The sequence below is a fragment of the Electrona antarctica genome, assembly GCF_951216825.1.
Source record: "Electrona antarctica genome assembly, chromosome: 4".
Taxonomy (NCBI): Eukaryota; Metazoa; Chordata; class Actinopteri; order Myctophiformes; family Myctophidae; genus Electrona; species Electrona antarctica.
The window spans coordinates 7,258,958-7,286,210 of NC_136809.1; the positions used below are offsets into that span (position 1 = coordinate 7,258,958).

Consider the following 27,253-nt stretch of genomic DNA (forward strand, 5'->3'; position numbering starts at 1 on the left):
ATTGAAGCATTATAATCACAAATCAGCCATTATATTTTCCACTAGACAAGCAATCACTATTAATATGGAATCATCATCAGTGATAATAAACCCATTAATAAAAACATGATTACGGTAACAGCAGCAGTCAGTTATAGCAATAAAGGTGTTGGAATTATAGCACATAAAGTTTACTGTAACTACATTAACCAATAGCCATTTTGGACACTTTTTTTTTTACAGCGGGGCCTACAAGCTCGCAACACATCACGATGTGATGTAGATTGTCTATTTTAGATTAGATTTAGAATTTTAGACAATGTTTTTCTTCTGTTTGTTATTTGTACGAAGACGTATGTAGGACTTAAAGGGGCATTCCACTAATTTTCAACATTTTACTATGTCATTAATATACCTTAAAGTTGTTGTGTGGAAATAATAAAAAAGTCCCCCCATTCTGTGTTTCCTAAAACTGTAAGTATGAGAAAAAAACATTAACATGGTGAAACACATCTTGGTGATATCATCAAGATGTGTTTCACCATGTTAATGATTTTTTTTTTTACAGACCTCTAGTTCTAGGAAACACAGAATGGGGGGACTTTTTTTTAATTATTTCCACACAACAGCTCTAAGTATAGTTAAAAGTACAATACCGTACTGAAACAACTTCTCTTCACTTCAGGAAAATGTGTATGATTGTGTGTGCAGTCGGTTGTGTGTTGGGTGTCACATTTATTACACAGAGTAGTGAATAAAAAAAGTTGGCTGAGGTTTATCTCAGTGAAACGGAGTGTACCAGCCGCACGGTGGCTGAATGTCAAAGCCAAACGCTGCTGTAGGTCACACTCTGCTGAGGCAATTTAAGGTGACGTCCAATTCCTTGTGACAAGCTGTGTATGTGTCTGTAAGTGTGCAAGTTTTTCAGTGTGTGAGTGTGTGTGTGTGTGTGTGGGCGAGGGTGTGTGTATGTCACCTAATTCACTCTGACAACCTGATAACATATTTCATGTCAAGCCGTTTGACATCATTAACTAATAAAGATCGATTGCACTTTGTTCCCCCTCGATGACTTTGGTCGCACTGTCACCCTGCAGTCGCCGGCGCGTTGTTTTTGTGCGCGCGTGTGAGTGTGTGTGTGTGTGTGTGCGTGCGCGCGATTGGCAGTTTTTTTTCTGTCGTGCTCAGCACTTTCCTGCCCAGAGATCAGAACACTCTGGCTGGACCCACCCTTTTCCCATAATGCTTTGCAGGCAGAAGTCTTGGAAATACTGCAGGAGGTGGCTGTGAGAGAGAGAGAGAGAGAGAGAGAGAGAGAGAGAGAGAGAGAGAGAGAGAGAGGGAGGTGTAATCTTGTGATTTAGCAAACACACAAAAGAAGGGATACGCACACACATGCAGTGTGCACGCACGCACGCACGCACGCACGCACGCACGCACGCACGCACGCACGCACGCACGCACGCACGCACGCACGCACGCACGCACGCACGCACGCACGCACGCACGCACGCACGCACGCACGCACGCACACACACACACACACACACACACACACACACACACACACACACACACACACACACACACACACACACACACACACACACACACACACACACACACACACACACACACACACACACACACACACACACATATATTCACACAGTGACACTCAGCATCTCTCTCTATTTATTTGCATTTCATTTTCTCGGTGGAATAAAACACTGCTCACGCTGGCTACCGTAGGTGTCCGCTGACAGCAAACACATCTAAGCAATGAATAGTTACTTGGAGGCGGGCCTGTCAATACTTTATCTCTGTCATCCAACTGGTTTTTCCAGAGCTAGTGTTGACACTTCTGTGTCTGACTGCTAAAGAAAAACTGCCAGAGTAAGACTTTTGCTGTGAATAATGTGTGTCTTGGAGAGCAATGCGATCAGAGTTTTTCAAGGGCTTTGACAGTACAAAATGGCAATGTGACCTCAAACAATATTTACTCTTAAATAATTCCACTCATACTCAGCACACTCACAAGTTGGCTTTCTGTCCTGGCGCCAGGTCCTTCTGGGGAACGGGGTACAGGGACTCGTAGACGCGGTCGGCGCCCTCGCCGTGGATGGCGTAGAGGTTCACTTTGTTTATGTTGGGCGGGAAGTACGCCCAGGGCAGCAGAGCCACGCCGTACCACTTGTTCCCTGTGATCGTGGCATTGAATGACAGGGGCAGTTGTTGCTATAGAGAGACCAAGACAAAGGTGACAAGAGGAAAGTAACATTTACCGCCAACAGCGCCATCAAAGTCATTCAATAGGCGAAGCATCTTATTCTGAAAGCCGTTTCACCTAGAATCAGGAAGTGAAAATCTGCATGTCCCGCGATTGTCATTTAATACCCATTTTGGGCGGGAACCCCTTTTGGTGTTAGCATTATGTTATGCTTTAGCTATTGAAAAATAGCAGATCTACAAGCTCATAGCGTGCCACCGAGTGGCGCGCTACGAGCTTGTAGGTCTGCTATTTTTTGAAAAATCGAAGAATCGAAGAAACATAGCTTTTTCAGAAAACTGTCAGGATGTAGAAGACATTTTTAGAATCTGATCTCAGGTCAAAATGGGTTAATAATCCACCCAAAACTTACTTTTTGTAACCGAGGATCATATCATTTAGAGAAATGAGCCGCAAATCAAGCTTGTTTTGACACAAAAAGAAGAATCTGAGATATTACGATTCTAAAAACTGCGTCCCCATAGACAGCATAAGCCAGTTTTTGTGTTCACCGTACCGGGTGTTATGAGTGCATACAAGGCATCAATTGATATTAAAATAGGCATCAAAAGGCGATCTCTGCACAGAGGGCGTTTGGACAGGAGGCGTCAAAAGGCGCCCATTGATTTAAAGGAGAATTTCGGACTAGAAGGCTTTCTTACCTTTATTTGTAGTTGTTACGTCCCCACCAAAGGTGTTATTTTGTGCAAAAGTGCATTATTGGCTATTTCCCCTACCATAAGCCCTCAATGGGGGTTGGGTTTTTTGTGCTATTTCGCTTATTTCCATCGAAAGAAGTACTGTAGTAAAGTGTGCCGCTTGGGATACTATTTACATTATGAAGAGAGGATATATAGAAAAAAAAATATTTTTGAGCGATGGAAATAAGCGAATTAGCACAAAAACCCAATGCCCATTCAATTCAATTCAATTCATTGAGGGCTTATGGTAGGGCGAAATGCGCTTATGCGCTTTTGCACAAAATAAATAACACCTGGACCTCTTTGGTGGGGACGTAACAACTACAAATAAAGGTAAGAAAGCCTTCTAGTCTGAAATTCTCCTTTAAAGTAGATGGATGTTCTTTACACAAATGCCAATATAAATAAATACACATAATGTCAAGCGTTCGTTCGTTGCAGTTCTTGGACACGTACGGTCTGTCTGGCTCAGATCTGTGTCTACAAATCATACTATTCCTGTTTACTAGCCCTCGATTTCTGTTGTATTGTGTGTGTGGCCTATAGCCTACCTTGAATGACTGGCTTTCTCCGTGCAGAAACAACACCAACTGTTGTCCATGCCTGGAATACAAACATGGCATATAATTAGGTCTCATTGTGAGAATTTGTGTATTTATATGTTTTTCCATTATTTTTTACAGTAAATGCATGTGACTGCTATACTTACGGACAGAGCTCCACCTCCAGGTAATTATCCTTTAAGAAACTACTGTCGTCGGACAGAAACATTGCCTCCACCACTGAAGAAGAAAAAGAGAGAATATTAAAAAAAGAGGTATTCAAAAAGGCACACATATTAACCACCTAGTTAAGTTATTACAAAAATAGTATACAGACACAAAAATATATATATATACAGACTCATGTTTAGTCTACTCTAGAACATTTTAATGTATTTTCATCCGTATTGCTAATTGTCTTTCATGTTTGTTTCCTCCGCTGATGACGCGGAGGAGGGAACACGCCCCCAGCGTACCAGGCGGGAATCGAACCCGGGATACTAGATGTGAGGCGGCAGCGCTATACCGACTGCACCACCTTTCTAATCTAATCTTGATTCTACCTCTGCATCTCTCTGTCTGTCAGACAGAGATAATGATTATGTATAATAACTTGTCATCAATGAATCAAGTCGACCATTAGTGTGCACTGCAGGTAAGGAAGGGATGGAGTCATTTACAACTAAGGTCAAAAGGTATTCCAATCATGGTGTTCCAACCATGCTAGGGGCGGCAGTGGCTCAGGAGTAGAGTGGCTGGTATAGAACAGCCAGATGGGAACCATGAGGTTCCCAGTTCGATCCCTGTGGGCTCCCCCAGAGTGTCCTTGAGCAAGACTCTGAACCCCTAGTGCTCCTGATGTGCAGCAGGTTGGTGCTTTGCACGGCTTCCTCCACCATCGGAGGAAGCCATGAGTGTGTGTGTGTTATTGCGCAAAAGCATGGAATACGGATGTGTATATTACAGGAAACTCCTGTTAAACCCCCGAATTGTAGCATCACACCTGTATATTAACGTATATGTGACCAGGTCTAGCAAAATGGTCCTCATCTCGCCTATAATGAAAAGGCAGAAAATCTAAAATAAACTTGATTTCTTTTTTTTTGTGATTTTCGTTTTTTTTTTTCATATTAACACAGCTTGAATGTTGAAGAAAGTTTTAATTCCAACAGATTATTGATTTGGGCAAATTAAATGTATACATGTATAAGTCAAAGTAGGCTAGCCAGCTCTAGGTGTTGAAATGTTGTGAACATTCAAAGGGGATTTTCTCAGCTTTGAGTGAAACGGCACAATCATTTTAAAACTGAAAAATTACTCTGGTTGAGATGAAGCCCTATTTGCCAGACCCGGTCACATATTACTGTATATGCCTGCTAAACTTGAGGTTTACAGGAAAATCTAACTCATCTTTTCACGCATGCAAAGCACTTTGGATAAAAAAGAGCTATATAAATGCACCATTTACCCTTCAAGTTTATGGTACCCTACACCTATATTATGTAAGCTACTAGTGTGGGTAACAATTTAAGGAGTTGTAACCTCACAGAACCTTCAAACCATACTGGCAAACCTTGCAACAACAAGTGCAGGACATGCGTTCCCAAATACACACTCCACTCCTACACGTTTTGGATCACACCTGAATTTCCCCACGAGGATCAATATCTCTCTCTCTCTCTCTCTCTTTATAAACCTCTCTATCTTACACAATCAAACAAACACCATATCAACCTCTGCTCTGTGCTCAGCTGCTTTCAGTGCTGGTCACAATAATACAATACATTTCATCTCCAGCATGATTTTCAATCGCAGACTTCTCCAGATATCAAACGTGCCAGATGTCTGGGAGTGCCCAGGGAGCACTGAGATCACGCTCCGGCTTTGAACCATTCACTCATGACACAGCGAGCGAAACCCAGATTTGCATCTGAATTTGGTACTACGTCGGCGAGTGCCAAAAAAATAAACTGTTGGATAATCGGCACTAAAGTCTCTTAGTATGAACTCGGCATAGTAAGAGAATTCTATGCAAATCTGAGAACTAAATCGTTACCAAGAAATTTCTTCACCAATGTGTTTCTAAAGGTGTCTAATAACATGTACTAAAAGTTTGAAATTCAACTCCCGTGGGAAATGAGTTATTAGCATAATATGCCCATAACATCCTATATAAGGCAAAAAAGTCCAAATTTCATCATTCTTTAAGTAACATGTGACATATGAAACGAGGGTGTTTGCATGATTCTGAATCCATTCCAAGCATTAGTTTTGCACAAAAAACACTCCTTGGGAGGAAAACGGCCACACAAACGTGATGAGGTCAGCACATTTGGTCAAGTGGATATGGCCTAATTTAGCCCAAGGAGTGTTTTTTGTGCAAAACTAATGCTTGGAATGGATTCAGAATCATGCAATCACCCTAGTTTCATATGTCACATGCTACTTAAAGAATGATGAAATTTGGACTTTTTTGCCTTATATAGGATGTTATGGGCATATTATGCATATTATGCTAATAACTCAATTTCCCACGGGAGTTGAATTTCAAACTTTTAGTACATGTTATTAGACACCTTTAGAAACACATTGGTGAAGAAATTTCTTGGTAACGATTTAGTTCCCAGATTTGTCAAATACCTGATAAAATGCCCTTACTAATACTCTCTTTTTAGGGAAAACGATCATTCTCATTAACTGAATAGAATGAAAATCATCCAAAGCAGACAGGTCGATAGCATGGGGGGTTATGCTCATTAGCATCCTCCTCCATTGCGGTATACGGTTGATTTCCAATATAATGATAAGTAACATTAATGAGGGCAAACGGGTGGCGCTCATTAACCAGGAATCGAACTTGAGGTCAATTGGATGAGGCTGCTACTCAACTTCATTATAAAAGGTGCAGTTGCTGTGCCACTATTTTAATGTTAATGACATTACCTTCATAACCTCATAAGCAGATAGAGTCCCTACAGTCTCTGTTTGTCTTTAGATTCTTAACCTTTATACCGATTATGCGGACTGCATGCATGCTTTAAACTCACATCATACGGACATCACTTAGCAGTGGCAATTATTCATAATCTCATTTTAATGGTTAATCTAATTAAAAACATGTCAACACTGCAGTTAATTCTTATGGGAAAGCATAACTCTTTAGCAGCTGGTATGTTTGTTTTTATTATGTCTGTGTGTGTGTGTGTGTGTGTGTGTGTGTGTGTGTGTGTGTGTGTGTGTGTGTGTGTGTGTGTGTGTGTGTGTGTGTGTGTGTGTGTACTGTGCAGTTGTTATATGTTGATGCACATCGGCTGTATTCGGAGAATAAAAAAGCAGTTCCACATCGATAAACTTCCACATCCCTAGAGAGCCCATGTAGCCACGCCGTAGCAGCATTCTAAAATCCCCTGTGTTCATTTATCCATTTGTAACTCTAAGATTGTACACGTGTTGTTCTGTGTCTTTACACAATGTTATTAAATGTGCTGTACACACCCTTTCAGTTTAAATGAACACTAAGGACTAACTACGTCTACAGATTCTCCGATCAGGTTTTTTGGGACCGATACCTGATCACTGATTGTTTTTCTCATGATCAGCCGATACTGATAGGTCCGATACCGATACTGATAGGTCCGATACCGATACTGATCTTGTGAAATGTTGCAAATTTTAATATTTCCAAAATGATTATATGTCAAAACCCACGTCAAAACTGTTCCTGTGTGTTGGGAGGAAGGGGAGAATGTGTAGGCCTGTCACAAAAATGCAAAATGATGTTATACTATATATCTGATTGACATTTATACCACTTAATCCATTGAGACCTGGAACGCATCCATGTCACGTTAGCGTTTAACCACATTAACCATTAATGGTGTAAAAGATGGCTGGCCGATTTTCGGAGCATCTCCAACTACGTCCCTTCTCACCTTCGTAGTTCCAGAGATGGGGGAACGGCTTGCCCGGGGGACCGTCGGGGGCTGCGGGGGAATCCCAGAAAGGAGCAAACACCTCCAGCTTCAACCCTCCGTCCCCAGGAGACATCTTGAAGGTCACGGGGTCATGGTTCACGGGGAGACTGTCCCAGGTCGTCGTGATCTCATACGTCATCTCACTAAAGAATAGAAAAAGAATAGAAAAAGAGAAAGTCAAAGTCGTACGATTTGTCACACACGTTACCGCGGTGAAATTTGTTCTCCGCAATTGACCCATCTCTTGGAGCGGTGAGCCGCAGCCAAGGAGCGGTGAGCTGCAGCCATGCTGTGCTCGGGAATCATTTGATTAGTAGATTTGACCCCCCAATCCAACCCTTTGATGCTGAGTGTCAAGCAGGGAGGCAATGGGTCCTATTTTTACAGTCTTTCAGAATCAACAACGTAGAAAGGATCTAGTCTTGTTCGCACAAGTATAGCACGAGACGGACGACTTACTGACAATCGCAGTACAGTAGAATGTAGATTAAAGAAATGCATCGTAGTCCGTAGGCGACCCCCATGTTGCCAATAGCGGTGGAACGTTGGCTGATTAAAATTAAAACAGACCCTTCTTTGTGCTTTTATACTCAAACGTGGCCCTCTTGGGCAGTACGTCAACAAGGGAGGTCAACACTTGGTCACTGTGTAAGCTTGTTCAAGTTTTATCTCCATCTCACAAGGAGATAAAGCATGGAAAATATTACATTTTGTAAACCACGCCCCACTCATTTTCAGTAGCTACGCTTTGGCTACGCCACGTACAGCCATTTTGTAGTTCTACAGCCACTGTAGCTAGACTGAGTGACAAAACATTTGGCAGTATAGAGTGTCGCAGTCACGCCCCCTACCAGGGCCCAGGTAATTCTCTGTTCATTTTCCTCATAGACTTTTCAAAATGTATTTATTTAAAGACCTTTTAAGCGTTGTAGAAAGCCAACTCTTGTCGTGGCAAATCATGACAACAAACACCATTTTTGGGCCAAAAAAAGAATTAGAAAGAAGAAGAAAAACGGCAGGTTACAACACCTTTTTTGTTGTTTTTCTTCTTTGTATTTATTTGTTTGGTCCAAAATATCGTGTTTATTGTCATGATTTGTCACGACTCGAGTTGGCTTTGTCCGCGGCGTAACCGTCTTTTTGAAATGACTATGGGAAAAATGCATGGGCCTTCCTGGCCCTGGCGTCATCATGACAGGGGGCGGGACTGCGACACTCTATATGGAGCACAGGAGTTTGGAAGCGCTCGTTGGAAATTACTCAACGGTCCTGCATACCATCTGTTTCTAAATGTCACATAATGCAGGTAGTGGCAGTAGGACGTTGCATTATTGAAAACGAGCGCTTCCAAACTCTGACACTTAGATACACTGACATTGAAAAATAATCACCTGCACGGAATGTCTTGACAGAAAGTGTCTATGGTGGGTTTTTGAGTGGTGCTAGCCACTCCTATGAGTGGTGCTAGCCACTCCTATGAGTGGTGCTAGCCACTCCTATGAGTGGTGCTAGCCACTCCTATGAGTGGTGCTAGCCACTCCTATGCGTGACTATGTGTGCTTGTGTGTACGTATGTCTGTGTCTGCGTGTGTCTGTATTAGCACAGAAGTAACACGGCAATACCGCTGGATGGTACTGTTGAGCAGCACCACACACACACACATGCACAGTACAGTACAGTACAGTACAGTACAGTACAGTACAGTACAGTACAGTACAGTACAGTACAGTACAGTACAGTACAGTACAGTACAGTACAGTACAGTACAGTACAGTACATGAGTAAACGTTCCGTACAGCTACATTGTTGGTAACTTTAACATTGTTTAATACACATTTCTTTGCCACTCAGTAGGCGTTCCAACATAACTTTCGAGTACACGCATAGCATCAATTACGGATGTGAGGTTAGAGGTACCATATGAAATATGATATAGCTAATGACTAGTAGTGAGTATAATGTATAAAAAGAATGTTTGTTAACTGACTCATTGTCAAGTTGTACATGCACAGTACACTCCTCGTCAATGCAAGAGAGAGGAGCTGGCATGTTCACAGGCTTGCTGTGCCCCCAAACCATAGATAGAGATACATGTTCACAGGCTTGCTGTGCCCCCAAACCATAGATAGAGATACATGTTCATAGATAGAGGCATGTCCATAGATAGAGATACATGTTCACAGGCTTGCTGTGCCCCCAAACCATAGATAGAGATACATGTTCATAGATAGAGGCATGTCCATAGATAGAGATACATGTTCACAGGCTTGCTGTGCCCCCAAACCATAGATAGAGATACATGTTCATAGATAGAGGCATGTCCATAGATAGAGATACATGTTCACAGGCTTGCTGTGCCCCCAAACCATAGATAGAGATACATGTTCATAGATAGAGGCATGTCCATAGATAGAGATACATGTTCACAGGCTTGCTGTGCCCCCACACCATAGACAGAGATACAAATACAAACACATACTGGATTTACTGCTGGACTGATGCTGCTCATTCCGTGATAACAGTTCCAAATATAATATATAGTCAGTAGATACACATAATAGCCTATACTAAGGATGTATAATAATACAAATAAGGTTGCTGCGTTAAAGGACCACTTTTCAACCTATCTTCATATACTAGGTCCTCATTAATGTTCATGATAAAATAGCACCATTTTCTTCTACTCAGTCTGTGTCTCATAGGAGGGCTGTTGGCAGTTCAGAAACCCGTCCACCAGTGACATCATCAATGGGGAATCCAAGCTAATAGAAACTGCAGGCTTTCTAGTCCTGAAAAGTTGCAATGCGAAAATGGAAGCCATTATTCTCACGATTAGATTAGATTAGATTCAATTTATTGTCACTGCACATAGTATACAAATACTTTGACAATGAAATGAAGAGTGGCGTCTAGCCAGAAGTGCAATACAGTAATGCAGTAGTAGATAATAAAAATCTAAAAGTTTTTGTAAAATAATATTGTTTTAAAAAAAAATCTGCCTAACGAGATAGGTAGGTAGGTAAGATATAGGTTGAAAAGTGGTCCTTTAAGACTTAATTTACAAGGTAGTCCTGAATCCTGATGCCCACTCTATTTTGGTGCCAATATTTACAAGTGCCCAGACTGTTTTGTTCACTGTTTGTGCTCCTGTGGTCAGGCAATCGCCTCCAGAGTCACCGAGAGACACATAAATCATGTTTTTGTTTTGTTTTGTTTTTCCTCAGGCTGTCAAGAGTCTCCAACAATGACCCAACTTCCTGGTCAAATGTCTTACTTGCTCACAACAGACATGCACACAAAGCATTTATATTTTTCATTTTGGGACAATTCTCCTGCACTTATTGTGTGTTTATTATGGACGGTATATCTTTCTCAGAATTTAACAAATTACACAACCTTCTGTTGTTGTATATCCAATGTCTACATATTGATATTGTTTTTGCATGCATACATTGCACATATATTGATATTTAAATTGTACATTTGTATGGTTACTCACATTCTTTACATGTTACAATTGAAACATATAAATCATTGTTATATGTACTTGTATTATGCTTGGTTTAATATTTTTTTAAACTGCCTGCATGCATGTCACATCAACATTCGTTGTCAAATAAATCACTTGAATCTAGCCTACATAAAAGTGTTGGGGGAAAAAAACAAGCACATGTTGCACATCATGTCAGGGGCTGTTTTAACTCTCGTTCAAGGGCAGGGCGAACAAAGTCAATAGTTGTTTTTCGCATGATAGCCTGATAATAATGCTGACATTAAAGTGCAAGCAACATGTGTAACCTTTATTTAACCAGCGTGGAAAGGCAGAGATTAAAATAGCGTGCATTTTGCATCCCAAAACGCAGTTTATAGTTAAGGGTCGCAATAAAACAATGACCTCTGCATCCACAGGATGCACTACTGTACTACTGTTTTTTATTCTAGTTTATCTTGCTAGCTTTAGTTATAATAATAATTTCTTCTTCTGTTTTCTACATGTTTATAACGACATTATAAGTAACCATATCAAATTAAATGCGAGTTAAATGCTGCAATTTGTAAAACGTCATTGAAGTGGGACTCATACAATGTCCCTGGGACTGATCTAAAAGACCAGCCCTGCATCCCGGGACTCATTACATTGAAAACCTATTTACATCACTGGAAAGGTAACGTGGCCACGCAGGTCTGACTAACGGGAGGTCTGACTAATGGGCAGTCCCTGCCTCCCCGGGGGAAAAGCCAGTTGAAATACAATCACACCACTTGGCCAGAGCCATTGTACCCCTCAGCCAGCCGGCCAAGAAAGACCTCACTCAGACCTTTACTGCATTGCTGTATGCTTGTTGGATGAATGTTGTGTAGTGTCATGGCCGCCCCAATGCATTTCCAATGGAAGTCACATGGTTTGTAGTCCACATTTTGGACTACAAGCTGTTGTATGGCTTTCGGCTGTGTTTCGACTGCGCCCCTACCCCTCATACAACACAAATGTTGTGTCAAACCATGTGACTCCCATTGGAAATGCATTGGGGCGGCCATGACACTACACAACATTAATCCAACAAGCATACAGCAATGCAGTAAAGGTCTGAGTGAGGCCAATGGCAGCATTTACTACATTGACACACACACAACCTCTCATCACCAGACATTCCACATGACAGCAGCACAGCTTACCACGGTTCACAATAGGATCGTATTCGTAGTAGCACACTGCTGTGAAACATGCCATGTAGTATAATGGTCTCCATCATTGATGGTCTCCATAATGGGGAAGTTAATTGTTGGATCAATAATAAATTAAAAATCACACCCGTGAGGGGCGCTCTTACCATCATCATACATCATCTCATTCCGGCCAATCACAATGTTGTATACATTACAAAACTTGAAATGGGACATTCTGCATAATGAGTACTTTTACTCTTAGTACTTTACGTACCATTTGATGCCAATACTTTTGTACTTTTACTTTTTTTACCGGACTTCTTTTTTGTAACTTTGAGTAGTTTTACATTGCAGTATTGATACTTTTACTTAAAGGACTGTAACATTTTGTAAAAATATATGTATTTAGCCCCATGTTCGAATGCCCCCGCCCCCCTGTCAAAAATAGCTACAATCGCTAAAACGAAAGAAAGCAGCAAATTAAAAAATAAATTAACACTCATCTTTAACTTTCTCTAATAACAACCTAAAACATGAACCATGGTTGAAAAAAAACTAAAGATGTCCTTTAAGTAAAATCTGAGTACTTTTGCCACCACTGCTACTTTGACAAATTGACATGCCAGTGACATCATCACCACATTCCACATGACAGAAGCACAGTACAGCATCTTGCAATGGGTCTGGTCCACAAGATTCGATACTCCACCAAGATACCCATGTACCTGTCTAGATACTTCCTTAATGTTAACGAAGCCCACACCCACAACACCAGAGGGAGTGCAACGAACCATGTACAACCCAGATTCGGCACAAACAAGGGACTCAATTATGGTGGAATGCCCTACCAACAGTCATTAAGAAATGCGAATCCCTTGACTCCTTCAAAACCGCTCTCAAAGGGCACCTACGGACGGCTGCAATTCGAAACTGGCACCCGTAAAATCTGAATCCCCCCACCGCCCCCCCCCCCCTTTTTCCCCTCACTGTATATGTTTCTTTTCCCTTTTTACCTCCATTATGATGAATTCCTGTTCTGTTCTTTGTCTATATAGAAGTGTCTATTTGTACGTCTCTAAATGTTTTGATGAATTGAACATGGTGGACCCTATTGTAAACAAGTGTAATGCTTAATTGGGTCGTCCACTCACAGTTAACAGCCTTTGTATTGAGTTTGTGCTTGAAATGTACTGTAATTCTGCAAACTGTTAATAAATATTTCAATCAATCAATCTAATACCATACATTCATATACTCAGTTTGACCGCAGCACACTGTTATGAAACATACTGTGTAGAATTAACTGTTTTAACCATAATGGACAAGTTGTACCAATAATAAATTAAATACCATTACCACCTACTTACTACAGTACAGTGACCGTGGTGACGTAATCGAAAAACAAAACAGCGCTGGTCAGGTGACGTGAAGAGGTTGAGTTTGAAAATACACCCATAGAGGGGGGGTGAAAAAAGTTAAAAGGATGTGTAGCGTAAATAAAAACCTACATTATCTCAAAGCAGATACGCAGCAGATCCTAATCGTAGAGCTGCTTCTGATCATAGACTTCACTGTAAGCTTCTGAGTTCTGATCTGCTGCTGAGAGAATTCAAAGCGGAACTGTTGTTCTCGTCCTGTTTGGCAGGGGGACGAGTACGGAAGTGCAACTCTTCACTGTGATTGGTTGTAGTTTGTTTCAAACCGGACGGCGGAGGACTTGTTAAAAGGTTCAATATAATACTAAATATACTGCTTTTGTGTCTTTTATTCATGTGTAAATGGACGCGAGGCTCCTGCCAAGCTTGCACGCCTCGCGAATTGGTCACTGTCAGCACCGCTATGGTCAGAACAGCAGCAGAGCAGGCATTTCAAGATGTTTGAGTGTTAGCAGAGATTGCTAAGCGTCGTTAGCCTGCTAGGATACACACACACACATACACACACACACACACACACACCCGGTGACGTCCTTCTCTAATGACGGGAGGTTATTCTCTATAATCTAAACAACATTGTAGTGCCTTTACTAACCGAACAGAATAACAAATAAACAGTACTGATTGGAACTGTCCCAGGCGATGAGATATACTTGTCTCTGTTTCAATAACTTGCTGAGAGTTGAGATTGTCCATACCTGCTTTGTTATCCTTATATCATCCAGATTATTTTATTTTTATCTTGAATGTATGTGTTTTTTTTAGTCTGTCCAGGATAAGGTACAATGCAAGCAGAGTCAGACGTTGAGTTTTTGCGTGATCAAGGTAAGAAGAACAGAGGTCTGAATTCTGATTCTATAGTTAACATTGAACTCAAGTCATTACACTATAAAACCTCAATCCTGTGTGTGTCTTTTAGTCCAAAGATTGAACTCCGCCCTCGGCCAATATCAGGATGAACATCATTCTCAGGTAGTATTATTATAATTTGTGATCAACAACCACCTGACCTTGACATGTATAATTTATGTTTATGGTCGCAGCTACATAACTATAATCTTGTCACTGCAGTCATTTTACTATATGAACACATGACAGGTAGAGAGTATTATGGGTAGAAAGAAATGTGTCTGAATATCCACAGAAATAACATGTGGTCTACACTCATTTAAATGCAATAAATGATCATATACTGGATGAAGATAGTCACTGGTGTAGACCTTATCAGTGATGTAAATAGGTTTTAAATGTAAAGGATCCCGGGACCCAGGGGTGGTCTTTTAGATGGGTCCCAGGGACATTTTATGAGTCCTACTTCAACAACGTACAATACAGTACTGAGTACAGTATTGCATCCCAGGACCCCCGGATCGAGGGCGACATGATTGTGTCTTTTTTCAAACCACACCAAAGGGTTGGGTCGGGACAAAGCGGTTTTTGGGGTTAGGGAAGTAGAGGGGCTGGAGAAAAATAATAATTGTAATCAAAACTGATTTCTGTTACTAGGCTTAATACATATGCTGTATCACAGTATTGGTGCCTTATCCTGGTTAATTGCCTGTGTCAGTTTCCTCATGTGTGTGGAGAGGAGAAGTAAATGCCACTTTTCCGCGTGAAAATGCACATGCAAGAGGCACGTGCACAGATATTTTGCGGCGTGCGCTAACGCACGCGCACCCCCTACTAAACGTTCAGCACCTTCTATTGTAAACATCTTCCCGCGGCCATAAACCAATGTAACTCATTGACATTTTTTGTCATATATGCCTGAGTGAGTCACAGTGTCAGGGGATTTGTCCTTGTACCTGGCGCTGTACCTGTCTGTCTCCGTCCCTTTTCTCTCTGTATCTGTCATTCCATGTCTCTTTTATGTCCATATCTGGAGCCCTGAGGTCATCAGCTTCATGTCCATATATGGGCATATCCCATTCCATATGGTGCTGATTTGTTTGCGCCTGATGCAACGTTGGGCAACACACTCCATATTTGGGTGTAGCTGCATAGGGAACTCCTTATATGGTTATGGCTGAGGTGGTCTGCCCCCCTTCAAGGGAAAAGGCTCGCTCAACTCAGACAGTCCTTTAAAGGTTCAGGCGTGTGCTGGGTGCAGATTCAAAGAGAACATATAGAAAGAGAATATGTAATAAGTATTACGAATCATGCATTTATAAGCTTTTAGCTTCTGCCTATTCCTTTTGATCATCTTCATGTTTTGCTTTGTTTTTGTAACGGCTTCCATTCATTGTCTTTAAATATTGTATTTGAAACTGAAGGATGATCAAATAAACTAAAAACTAAAATCCGCACTCTCAGTCTTGTTTAATAATGATGATCCGCAGCAGCAGTCAGACAGACAAACGCGTTTCGGCGCGCAGGCCTTCGTCAGTGTCAGAATTTGCATAGCGACGGAAATGACATGGTTCTGTTCAATTAAAATGGACTATACAGCCGTGTCTCATTATTAAAAAGGCATACTGTACATAGTAGTGAACATACATATTTTATACAAAATCATTATTGTCTCATTTCAACTCACAGAATCCACATTACATTGGTCTGCCCCCCTCCCATTAGCCAAATTACAGCTTGATTCTTGAACCACCTGTCAATTTGTGTCCATGGCTCCATGCCGTTATCAGTTTAAGGGACGGAGATCACCGTCAAGTTCAAGTTCACGGTCAGTTGCCCAAGACGGAGATTGATAAATAGGACGGAGATTAATGATATCAAAACCGGTCGCATCGCTCCACAGCCTAGGAGCGCTTGTTGCCCAATCCTCGGTGTTGCACAACAGTGACACGTCATCGAAAATGTTCCCTGCCTGTTTAGCGGACGAAAACGAAAATCTTAAAACGTTCATAACTCGCGATCTAAATCATCCCGTCTAATTATGAAAAAAGATCCTGTTAGACGGCGCTCCGCGGTCCAGTCGCTAGTCGCGATAGCTTTATTCTTACCTCCTGTTGTCGTCGATCGACTCTAGAGTGGTGTGGCTATTGTTAGCTGCTACATATAAATGATGGGCACATTTTATTAATGGATTAAATAGGTCCGGGCCCTCAAGGTGTTATTGAGGGTGCTAGCCCTTCCTATGCCCAGTTTTGTGTCTGTGTAGCGTGTACCCCATAGCGATGATCTGATTGGCTGAGCACGGAATGTCTGTGTGTACCCAATAGCGAGGATTGGCTGAGCACGGATTGTGATGTATGATGATAAGAGCGCCCCTCACTTCACACGAGTGACGAGTGTGATTTATTTTTTAATTATTGTTATGTGTCCACATCTAGTACAGAGTATGGTAATTCCTGGTACCATGTGAATAGATAATTTCTCTGCCACAACTTTCAAATGGATTACATTGTATGAAAGTAGATGACAAGAAACCCAAGTCGCAGCAATTTATTACACAAATTAGAGTGCTGCCTTAAAATGTGTTCTCTGGCTGTGTTATGGAGTACATGACGCAACATGGAATATCATCCATTTTAGGGCTAGTGTTTATACTCTGTTCCTCTCTGTCAGGTTGAGGAGATGAGGCATGCACAGTCCCCTGCCCCCTGGATCTCGGATAGAAGGTACATTATGTGTGTGTGTGTGTGTGTGTGTGCGCGCGCAACTTTTTCAGTTTTCACATTTTACACAGACGCACGCATGCATGCAGCAATGTCTAGAATAAAGTTATTTTTTCACATTCTGCTTGTAGAAAAGCAATATAGTCTACCGGTACTTGCCAGCCCATAGAGTCCCATTGTGAACCTTGAGTACACCAAGGTTTTATGCTATAAATGTTGAGTATGGGTCCCCAGCATGTAGAAACCTCCGGATGCTAACTTGCATATCTTGAGCAATTTTCATAATTGGCATAATATGTGACGATACCATTAACAAATGTTAATGGTGCCCAAATGTGCTGAAATCATCACATTTGTGATGACGGCTATGGCCGTTTTAGCCCAATGAACGTTTTTTGTGCAAAACGAATGATTGGAATGGATTCAGCATCATGAAAACCCCCTATTTTTTACATGGCGCTACATAAAGCATGATTCAATTTAGATTTTTTATTTGCCTTCTATAGGTTGTTAATGGTATGGTCACATATGCCAATTATGAAAATTGCTCAACATATGCAAGTTAGCATCCGGCAGTTTCTACATGCTAGGGACCCATACTCAACATTTCTAACATAAAACTTGGTTGGTGTACTGTACTCAACATGTCTAGGTTCACATTCTGGCAAGTGGACTAATAGTACAAATTGGTATTACAAAGTTACCAGGCTTCTAATGTCTAATAGAATGTATTATTAACAGTGTCTCAATAGCCAATGTTGGTTCATATTTGACTAAATTGCTTGTTTCAGGTATTGCTGTTGCCATGCTACTGTTGCTATCTCAGAATAGCATCATGTCTGTCAGGTTCAACAGTAACAGAGTTACTGTCGAAGTGTCCTTGAGCAAGACACTGAACCCCTAATTGCTCCTGATGTGCTGGTTGGTGCCTTGCATGGTTTCCGCTGCCATCGGTGTGTGAATGTGTGTGTGAATGGGTGAATGTAATGCACAATCTATGTAAAGCGCCTTGGATAAAGGCGCTATATAAATGCACCATTTACCATTTACCAACATGTCACTCTGTCTGAATTTCAGCATTATGGCTCCTCTGATAGCCGAGTACGACCGACACATGGACGGCATGACTGAACAGCTGAACACATACCAGGTGAAAGAAGACTGCAGCCTACTTAAGATAACATTTTCCAAATGCAAACTCCAATCTTGCAGTAATGGTCATTTCAAACAAGATTTCAAAGCTTTTTATTTTATTTTGATCATTTCAAGAGCAAAGGATTCTAGTTCAGCGTGCTAGTTTTCCAGGAATACGAGCAAGGCTGTAGTTTCTATTAGCTTGGAATCCCTATCAATATATCATTGGTCTCTGAACTGCCCATAGCCCTCCAATGGGATGCAGACTGCATTTATATCATTGGTCTCTGAACTACCCATAGCCCTCCAATGAGATGCAGACTGCATTTATTATCATTGGTCTCTGAACTGCCCATAGCCCTCCAATGGGATGCAGACTGCATTTATCATTGGTCTCTGAACTGCCCATAGCCCTCCAATGGGATGCAGACTGCATTTATTATCATTGGTCTCTGAACTGCCCATAGCCCTCCAATGGGATGCAGACTGCATTTATCATTGGTCTCTGAACTGCCCATAGCCCTCCAATGGGATGCAGACTGCATTTATATCATTGGTCTCTGAACTGCCCATAGCCCTCCAATGGGATGCAGACTGCATTTATTATCATTGGTCTCTGAACTGCCCATAGCCCTCCAATGGGATGCAGACTGCATTTATATCATTGGTCTCTGAACTGCCCATAGCCCTCCAATGGGATGCAGACTGGATTTATATCATTGGTCTCTGAACTGCCCATAGCCCTGCAATGGGATGCAGACTAAATTTATTCCAAGTTTTCAGTCATTTGGATTCCATAGAAGCCACCGTGTCTTCTGTGAAAGCATGGTGCGCACCAAAAATAGCCAATCTACAAGCTCACGACGTGTTGTGAGCTTAGATTTCCACTCATTAGTTATTTTAAGATGAAAGCGTATTTGAAGTGATCAAACTAGCAGTACAATACAAGTTTAGACGCATCTTCCAGAAACATGAATGGTCTCAGAAATGTCTCTGTGATTTCTTCAGCTGGTCGGCCTAAATCATTACACTAAATCTAGTCAGTCTTTTAGATTTTATTTTGCTTTATTCTATGAGACTGACTACATTGTGTGATCTTGTAATAAGCATTAGTGAGGACCAGTTCTATGAAGATAAGGTTGAAAATTGGTCCTTTAACCAGTTTAGTTTAAAATAAAATCTAAATTTTATTCCAAAAAAATGAACACAACTCCTGTTGCTATATACATAGCAACATCTAAAATGACACAGATGCTTTCCTGGTTTTAAAGGTAACGCTTTCCCGGTCTTAAAGTAAAAAAAACAAAGAATCATTTTTATTTACCTTTAGCCTTTTCATGAGCACTTGCCTCAAAACATTTAAAAGTGGCATTAAAATAAGTGTCAACTTGTCAGGGCCTTCCCTCGTCTTATTCTTAATTAATGTTTGAATCTTTCCGCTCCCATGTGAATCAATCCACAGGTGCAGATGACAGATGTCAGAGTGAAACTGGAGAGGGTTGTCAAGGAGAATGAGAGGTAGGCACGTCTTATGTGTGGCAGGAAACAGTCGGACCGCTGGCAGATAACAGACGGCGGGAGGGAGGCCCAACTACATGCCTGTCACCGTGGATTGAGCTTTCTTTTCCAAAGGCTACACACACCAGCTACATTAATTCATTCAGGGCGGGAACCCCTTTTTGGTGTTTTAAAGCATTATGTTATACTTTAGCTATTTAAAAATAGCAGATCTACAAGCTCATAGCGCGGCACCGAGTGCTGCGCTACGAGCTTGTAGGTCTGCTATTTTTGGAAAATTGTGAATATAATGCTTTCACAGCGAACATTTTTAACTCATATCTTTGCTTGTGGAACTACATATTTTCAGATGGGGGTCCGCAGCCGAATACAGATAATTCTGGGGGTCCTTGACATGAAAAAGGTTGAGCACCTTAGACCGCCATAGAAAGTGTCAGGATTTAGAAGACTTGTAGAATCGTCCTCAGGTCTAAATGGGTTAATTCATTAGTTTTCTAGCTCGCATAATGAATAAATAATGTGTGTGTGTGTGTGTGTGTGTGTGTGTGTGTGTGTGTGTGTGTGTGTGTGTGTGTGTGTGTGTGTGTGTGTGTGTGTGTGTGTGTGTGTGTGTGTGTGTGTGTGTGTGTGTGTGTGTGTGTGTGTGTGTGACTGTGTGTCAGTCAGTCTCAAAAGTAACGGTGGTGGTATGGATTTATTATTTATAACTGTAAGTCAGGCTGCCATAAGAGATCCTGTCACTCGTTTCATTCTTTCTTGGCTACTATTTGGGTTCCTTTTATATGCGAGTTATTTGACCAAAGTCACTGAATGTGTGGCCGTACTGACTAACATGATGCCTGTGCTATGCTGTATCACGTTGTCTGCTGCTGCCTGGCCGGGGGACTTGAGGATTATGATTTAGTTTATTTTTTAAATCGCAACATACTGTGTACGTAACCTTGAGAAAATAGTTTTCCATGTGTTGGTTTCATGCTTTGTGCCTGGTCTGTATGTATGAACCGTGGTGTAAAGCAGTGGTTCCCAAACCTTTTCATGTCAAGGACCCCCAAATTGACACCGATGAGCCTGCAGACCCCCATTTGAAAAGATATGCCAGGGACCCCCATAACAAGAAGATTTTGACGGCTCCAGCAGTGATTCTCAACCCCTAATTTCAAGGACCCCCAGTTTGACATGCATATTAGTCTACGGACCCCCCATTTAATGGCATTTCTATCTCTGGGACCCCCAATTTATATTGTAAAATCAATGTTAATGTAACTCTGAGAGTGTACAAATGGAACCAAACGGACCCGTTAGGGTCCCTTTGGTTCCATTTGTACTCTCAGAGTTACAGACCCATAAGGGTCCATTTGGTTCCATTTGTACTCTCAGAGTTACAGACCCATAAGGGTCCATTTGGTTCCATTTGTACACTCTCAGAGTTACAGACCCATAAGGGTCCATTTGGTTCCATTTGTACTCTCAGAGTTACAGACCCATAAGGGTCCATTTGGTTCCATTTGTACTCTCAGAGTTACAGACCCATAAGGGTCCATTTGGTTCCATTTGTACACCCAGAGTTAGGGTGCACTCACACGGTTAATGCAATTCTCTGTGCTCGTTGGATCAATGCTGTGTTGTGTTGCCCCTCCCCCTCACACAACACAATCTTGTGTCAAACCATGTGACCTCCATTGGAAATGCATTGGGCGGCCATGACACAACACAGCATTGATCCAACGAGCACAGAGAATTGCATTAACCGTGTGAGTGCACCCTTACAGACCCATAAGGGTCCATTTGGTTCCAAACTATCATTTAGCTAGGGACCCCCTGGAACTCCCTCAGGGACCCCTGGGGGTCCCCTGGAACTCCCTCAATGACCCCTGGGGGTCCCCTGGAACGCCCTCAGGGACCCCTGGGGACCCCCTGGAACTCCCTCAAGGACCCCTGGGGGTCCCCAGACCCCACTTTGGGAACCACTGGTGTAAAGTAACTACCGGTATGTACAGTTACTGAAGTTACTGTACTTTTGTATTTGAGGTACTGGTATTTCTAGTACTTCACTTGAGTAATTCCAATACTTTTACTTCTACTCCACTACATCTCCAGAGTCAAATATTGTACTTTTACCCCACTACATTTATTTAAAAACTTTAGTCACTAATTACTTTGTAGATTTTGATTTATTATTATTACAAAACATACATTAAACACTAAAGACCTATTTACATATCGGACATTTTGAAAATGCCTGATCTACCAGCTCACAATGCGTCGCATTGTGAGCTGGTAGATCGGCTATTTTTGAAGACTTGAAATGAGACATTCAGCATAGTGAGTACTTTGTAGTTTTGGTACTTTAAGTACATTTTGATCCCAATACTTAGTATTTTTATTCAAGTACATTTTTATATCACCAGACCTTTTACTTGTATTTTTCTATATGCAGTATTAATACTTTTATTAACCCATTTTGGGCGCGAACCCCTTTTGGTGTTGCATTATGTAATGCTTTAGCTATTGAAAAATAGCAGATCTACAAGCTCATAGCGCGGCACTCGGTGCCGCGCTATGAGCTTGTAGGTCTGCTATTTTTGAAGAATCGTGAAAAGTGACATGAAAGTGTTTGAGAACGACTGACATAGAAAAACATAGCTTTTTCATGAAAACAGTCAGGATTTAGAAGACATTTGCAGAATCGTTCCCAGGTCAAAATGGGTTAAGTAAAACATTTTGAGTTCATTTTTCCACCACTGTCTATGTCTATATGTGTGAAGTGTCCTCCCTCTGATCCGCAGGCTGCATGCAGAGCTCAGGGAGTCTGTGGAGAGGCAGCTGCAGGCTCTGCCGACGGCATCAGGAGGAGGAGCGGAGGGGGGGAGCACAATGGAGGACGATGGAGTTATCAGAAACCTGCAGGAACAGATCCAGCTCTCTGGACAGGTCACACAAATCATATGCACAACACGACACGCGTGAATAATTATGTTGCCAATTTTTGTCTCGGAGTCTGCAGCATGTATTATTGATGATGTGCAGTCAACTTAACCCATTCAGGCCTGACGTCGAAATTAAAACAAATAAAGTTTTCTAAATCATGACAATTTTCTGAAAGATTTGAGGCACATTTTAACGATTTTTCAAAAATAGCAGACCTACAAGTTCATAGCGCGGCACTCGGTGCCGCGCTATGAGCTTGTAGATCTGCTATTTTTCAATAGCTAAATTATAACATAATGTATGTAACCACCAAAAGGGGTTCCCGCTCAAAATGGGTTAAAGGTTTCATGACATTCATTTTCATTTATCCATTTTATTTTTCGTTTTTCTTCTAGGTTTTATGTCCTCAATTACACCCAAACAACCTGAACTTTGAACATTCAGTGGATTTTCTGCCGTCTGGGGTTTTCTATGTGCGTTCTGAAGCCTTTTGAGCTGCAATGAAAACAGGCCTCAACAGTGACATCTGCTGGCAAATTGTAATGTCATATATGGGATTTGTGGATTCTTACATCACAGTCCACAGGAAAATCAAAGCACGCGTTTGAGACAGAAAACCCCAGACCACAGCAAATCTACTGAATGTTTAAAGTTCAGGTCTTTTTGGGTGTAATTGACCTCAGAAAAAGTCACACTGACACACTGTGGTTGTTGTGTGGGTTCTATAGGAGCGGGAGCGGGCCGTAGAGCTGTGGCACACTGCCACCCAGGAGGTGGACCGACTGCAGCAGCTCTGCCAGAGCACGGCCTCCCATGGACACATCCACGCTGCCCAGGGGCAGCAGCTCAAGGTAGGACTGTATGACATGCACACTAGAGGTGATCTGATCGTCTTTTTTTCTGGGAGGGTACAGGCTTTAGTTCTGACATACTATATTGGTCCGACTGCCATTAGACCGACAACCTAACAACCCCTAATCGGACGGAGCAGCGCATGTCGGACCAACGCATGTTCGGGAGCGACGGGTGATTTCCTTTGGTGTGTCGGATCTGCGTGTGCATCCCTTTTTGGGACCGATAATTTGTTTTTCTCACGATCGCCGATGCGCCGAACTTGTGCGTAAGGGGAAAATGTGAATACTTCCAAAGTGATTCATGTCAAAACCGACATCGACTCAAAACTGTTCCCGTGTGTGTGTGTGTGTGTGTGGGGGGGGGGGGGGGGGGGGGGGGGGGGGGGGTGGATGTTTTAGATGCAAAACAATATTATACTATATATATCTAATTGACTTTTCTACCAATTTGGTTTCTCCAGATCGGGTAAATCACTGATCGAGTCATTTGGAGTGAATATCGGCCGATCACCGATCGGTGGCGGATCAATCGGAACACCTCTAATGCACACCTCTGCTCTAGATACCACTGACTACATTTCACTCCATGGTCTTAGTCTTCGCACATCATTTAGCTTTTAATTTGACAGCGCCTTCACCTTTTGGGTTAGGGTTATTTTAAAGATGACATTGTGTGATGTAATGCAACTTTGTACTATGCCATGTATCCTCTTGTTGTTGTTTTTTGGAGTGGTGCTAGCCACTCCGATACACAGCAATGTGTGTCCCTGGCTGGCTGGGTCTGTCCCTGTGTCCGTCCAAGTATGGAAATAGCGTTTGTTGACCACCAAGTGTCACTGCTGCGCAGCCGCACGCACGCACGCACGCACGCACGCACGCACGCACGCACGCACGCACGCACACACACACACACACACACACACACACACAGAGGCCAGGGAGGAGGGCTTGTACAGCACGAGTACAGTATATATATGTGTTTACCTATATTGTTTGTGGTGCTGTTCTAATTCACCCTTTGTCAAGTCCCGCCCGTGGTTGTGGCCCTCTTTGCACCCATTGGTTGCCGTTTCGTGGTTGGACAAAAATCCTCTCTCTCCATCCACTACCATTGAAATAACATGTTTATCAGTTGCTTCGTATTGATATTCTGTGCATTCAATTCTTATTTTAAAGTAAACTTGGTGTCAGTAAAAAGGAACATCACAGGTGCAGCGTGGTGACTGGGCATATCATGTTTGTTTTTATTTTTTTCCCAAAAATATGTTTTAGCAAATTCAACATAAACTAGGCGAAACCAGGGAGAAAGGCAGAAAGAGCCTGCTGGTTTGTCGGTCAGGGACCAATCAGAAGGCTGACAAAGGGTGAATTGTAACCTGCCAACAGGACTACATGTCAAGATGACAAGCTAGTACAAACAAAACGTGTAAAAGTTTAGTTTAACGCGGTAAAAGAAAAAAGCTTGTTAGCAATTCTTATCAAGCAGGTAAAAGACTGGCAAAAAAAAAGCAGGGAATGGGAGATCATGATTGCGATTGATTCATTCTTAAATGCATTACAAGATATTGAACGTCTGTTTAATTCTTAATAATAATTAGAAGAGCGCCATAATTACGAGCAGTCTGTGTTATTGAGTGTCTCCCTTTTCTCCGCTCCACAGGATCAACTTGTTCAATTGCAGCAGCACACCCAGAAGCTGCTAGTGGCTAATCAGGAACTGGAGTCCGTACGTGATAGCCACTTAAAACCTTGTTCAATGATTGCCCTACGATTAGCTGAGGGATCACCGTCCTCTGGAGTCGCTCGGGATTAATCCCCTTCTAATATTTTATATGGATCTCTGTCTGTGAACTTCTGTTTATCACTGCTAGCCAGAAAGAACTGTCTTTATTGTGCAATGGTCTGCATAATGTTCTCACCTATTTATGTTGCGCTTGCTCTCTCTCTCTCTCTCTCTCTCTCTCTCTCTCTCTCTCCTCTCCCTCTCCCTCTCCCCCTCCCTCCCCCCTCCCTCCCCCTCCCCCTCTCCCTCTCCCTCTCCCTCTCCCTCTCCCTCTCCCTCTCCCTCTCCCCCTCCCCCTCAACCTCTCCCTCTCCCTCTCCCTCTCCCTCTCTCCCTCTCTCTCCCTCGCACACACCAACATACACACAGTCAAATCCTGTGTTGATTGATTGGACTCTTGAGAGTAATACAAACAGAACTAAATGCACCTGTAAGCTCAAGGATTAGAGCCTGTTGCACATTATAATATTCAACACCTTGCATAATGCTTTCCACCTACTCATGGCACCATACAATGTATGTGAGGGGGAAAAAAGTAATACTATATCCTTCTGATGCAATTTTAATGAGATGGCAAGCCTTGAGCTTACAGTCTCTCTCTGACTTTTCATACTAGCAGCCTCTTTCCGTCCCCGTGTGTGTGTGAGAGAGAGAGAGCAAGAGACCTTGCACCAGTGTGTTGAAAACTTAAGGGTTTTCTGCCCAAGGGACAGCATAATAAAGTTTTCGGTGGGAGAAGGTTTAGGGAAAGGAAGCAGCTAACATGTTGAAAGTTTAAGGAAAGGAAGCAGCTTACATGTTAAGCTTACATGTAAGTTATGCCTTACTCACTGCATTCATGTCTGTCCTGCCACACACAGACCAACCAGCAGTTCCTCAAGACGGTGACGGAGCAGAGCTCGGAGATGGAGGATCTGCGAGCCCAGCTCAGGTACCTGCAGGCTGCATATTAAACCATTTTGGGCAGGAACCCCTTTTGGTGTTTTAACTAAGCAGTTTGTTGTCCTTTAGCTGTTGAAAAATATAGCACGAGTGCCGCGATACGAGCTTGTAGGTCTGCTATTTTTGAAAAATCGTGAAAATGTGTCGCAAAACTTTGAATATATATATATATTCTTTCAGAGCCAGTTTTTAACTCAAATCTTTGCTTCTGGGCGTGTCCCTGGAACAACATATTTTCAGATGGGGGTCGGCGGCCAATTACATAATCTTGGGGGTCCTTGACATGAAAATGTTTGAGAACGACTGACATTTTTCAGAAAACTGATTTAGAAGACATTTGTAGAATCGTTCCCAGGTCTAAATGGGTTAAAATGTTTTCTCCTGCACTAACTGTCTCCCAGTTGTCTAGACTAGAGTCTAGACTAGGGGCTACATCTTGTGCCACGCCTTACCCCATAATCCCAAAAACATTTGAAATAGTTCCAATTGTTGATCTACAAGCGCACAACGTGACGATGTAGTTCAATTTATTTAAATATACGTTTTTCGGAAATCTCTATCGTATGGTAGAAATGAATGGGCTTTCTATTTATATTGCTATGCTCTCTAGTCTCAATATTCTGTATAACAACCTATATATATTGATATATATGTTTTTGTTTTGTTATTACAATGTTCATGCCAGCATAGTACCTCTCAGTCCCGGCATAGTAGTTTCGGAGTGGTTCCAACGGATTGTGTGGCCCTGGTTTTTCCCTAATAGGACTGATCGAGGGTAGCTACTGGGACGTAAGTCGGGACTTGATCACCCCGGCTGGGTCACCTGAGTGAGGGGTATGATGTTGGCGAGACCCGAAACCGAATGACCTTGGGATACATCACTGAGGATACGTCCCAGTTGATGACCTTGGGATACAACACTGAGGATACGTCCCAGTTGCATCCATGCGAT

At 42.2% G+C, this 27,253-nt stretch overlaps 2 protein-coding genes across 3 annotated transcripts in view; one reads left to right on the forward strand and one right to left on the reverse strand.

Moving 5' to 3' along the window:
• Nucleotides 1–555: 555 nt before the first annotated feature.
• cUnh4orf33 (chromosome Un C4orf33 homolog) lies at nucleotides 556–13,800 on the reverse strand. 2 transcript variants are annotated; one of them, XM_079500101.1, is made up of 6 exons: nucleotides 13,643–13,800; nucleotides 7,424–7,608; nucleotides 3,659–3,731; nucleotides 3,501–3,552; nucleotides 2,018–2,217; nucleotides 556–1,263 (listed from the first exon to the last, which is right to left on the reverse strand). In XM_079500101.1, exons 2-6 carry the CDS (start codon nucleotides 7,602–7,604, stop codon nucleotides 1,164–1,166), a joined length of 606 nt encoding a protein of 201 aa, XP_079356227.1. In that variant the 5' UTR covers nucleotides 7,605–7,608; nucleotides 13,643–13,800; the 3' UTR covers nucleotides 556–1,163. The 2 variants fall into 2 exon arrangements, with proteins under 2 accessions (XP_079356227.1, XP_079356228.1); XM_079500102.1 differs by lacking the exon at nucleotides 13,643–13,800 and adding an exon at nucleotides 13,498–13,568.
• Nucleotides 13,743–27,253, forward strand: part of sclt1 (sodium channel and clathrin linker 1) — a 37,070-nt gene continuing 23,559 nt past the window's right edge. The window contains exons 1-10 of the mRNA XM_079500096.1: nucleotides 13,743–13,861; nucleotides 14,336–14,395; nucleotides 14,490–14,542; nucleotides 17,093–17,145; nucleotides 18,220–18,292; nucleotides 19,739–19,794; nucleotides 22,581–22,725; nucleotides 23,451–23,573; nucleotides 25,237–25,302; nucleotides 26,220–26,290. Of these exons, the coding sequence (XP_079356222.1) occupies nucleotides 14,356–14,395; nucleotides 14,490–14,542; nucleotides 17,093–17,145; nucleotides 18,220–18,292; nucleotides 19,739–19,794; nucleotides 22,581–22,725; nucleotides 23,451–23,573; nucleotides 25,237–25,302; nucleotides 26,220–26,290 (680 nt within the window). The 5' untranslated portion in view covers nucleotides 13,743–13,861; nucleotides 14,336–14,355. The remainder of the gene's footprint in view (nucleotides 13,862–14,335; nucleotides 14,396–14,489; nucleotides 14,543–17,092; nucleotides 17,146–18,219; nucleotides 18,293–19,738; nucleotides 19,795–22,580; nucleotides 22,726–23,450; nucleotides 23,574–25,236; nucleotides 25,303–26,219; nucleotides 26,291–27,253) is intronic.

Coding starts and splice junctions, on each gene's coding strand:
- cUnh4orf33 (XM_079500101.1), bottom strand. CDS start 7,604: ATGACGTATGAGATCACGACGACCTGGGACAGTCTCCCCGTGAACCAT. Junction 3,553..3,658: donor CTGGAGGTGGAGCTCTGTCC/GTAAGTATAGCA, acceptor TTTGTATTCCAG/GCATGGACAACAGTTGGTGT. Junction 1,264..2,017: donor CCAGGACAGAAAGCCAACTT/GTGAGTGTGCTG, acceptor TCTCTCTCACAG/CCACCTCCTGCAGTATTTCC.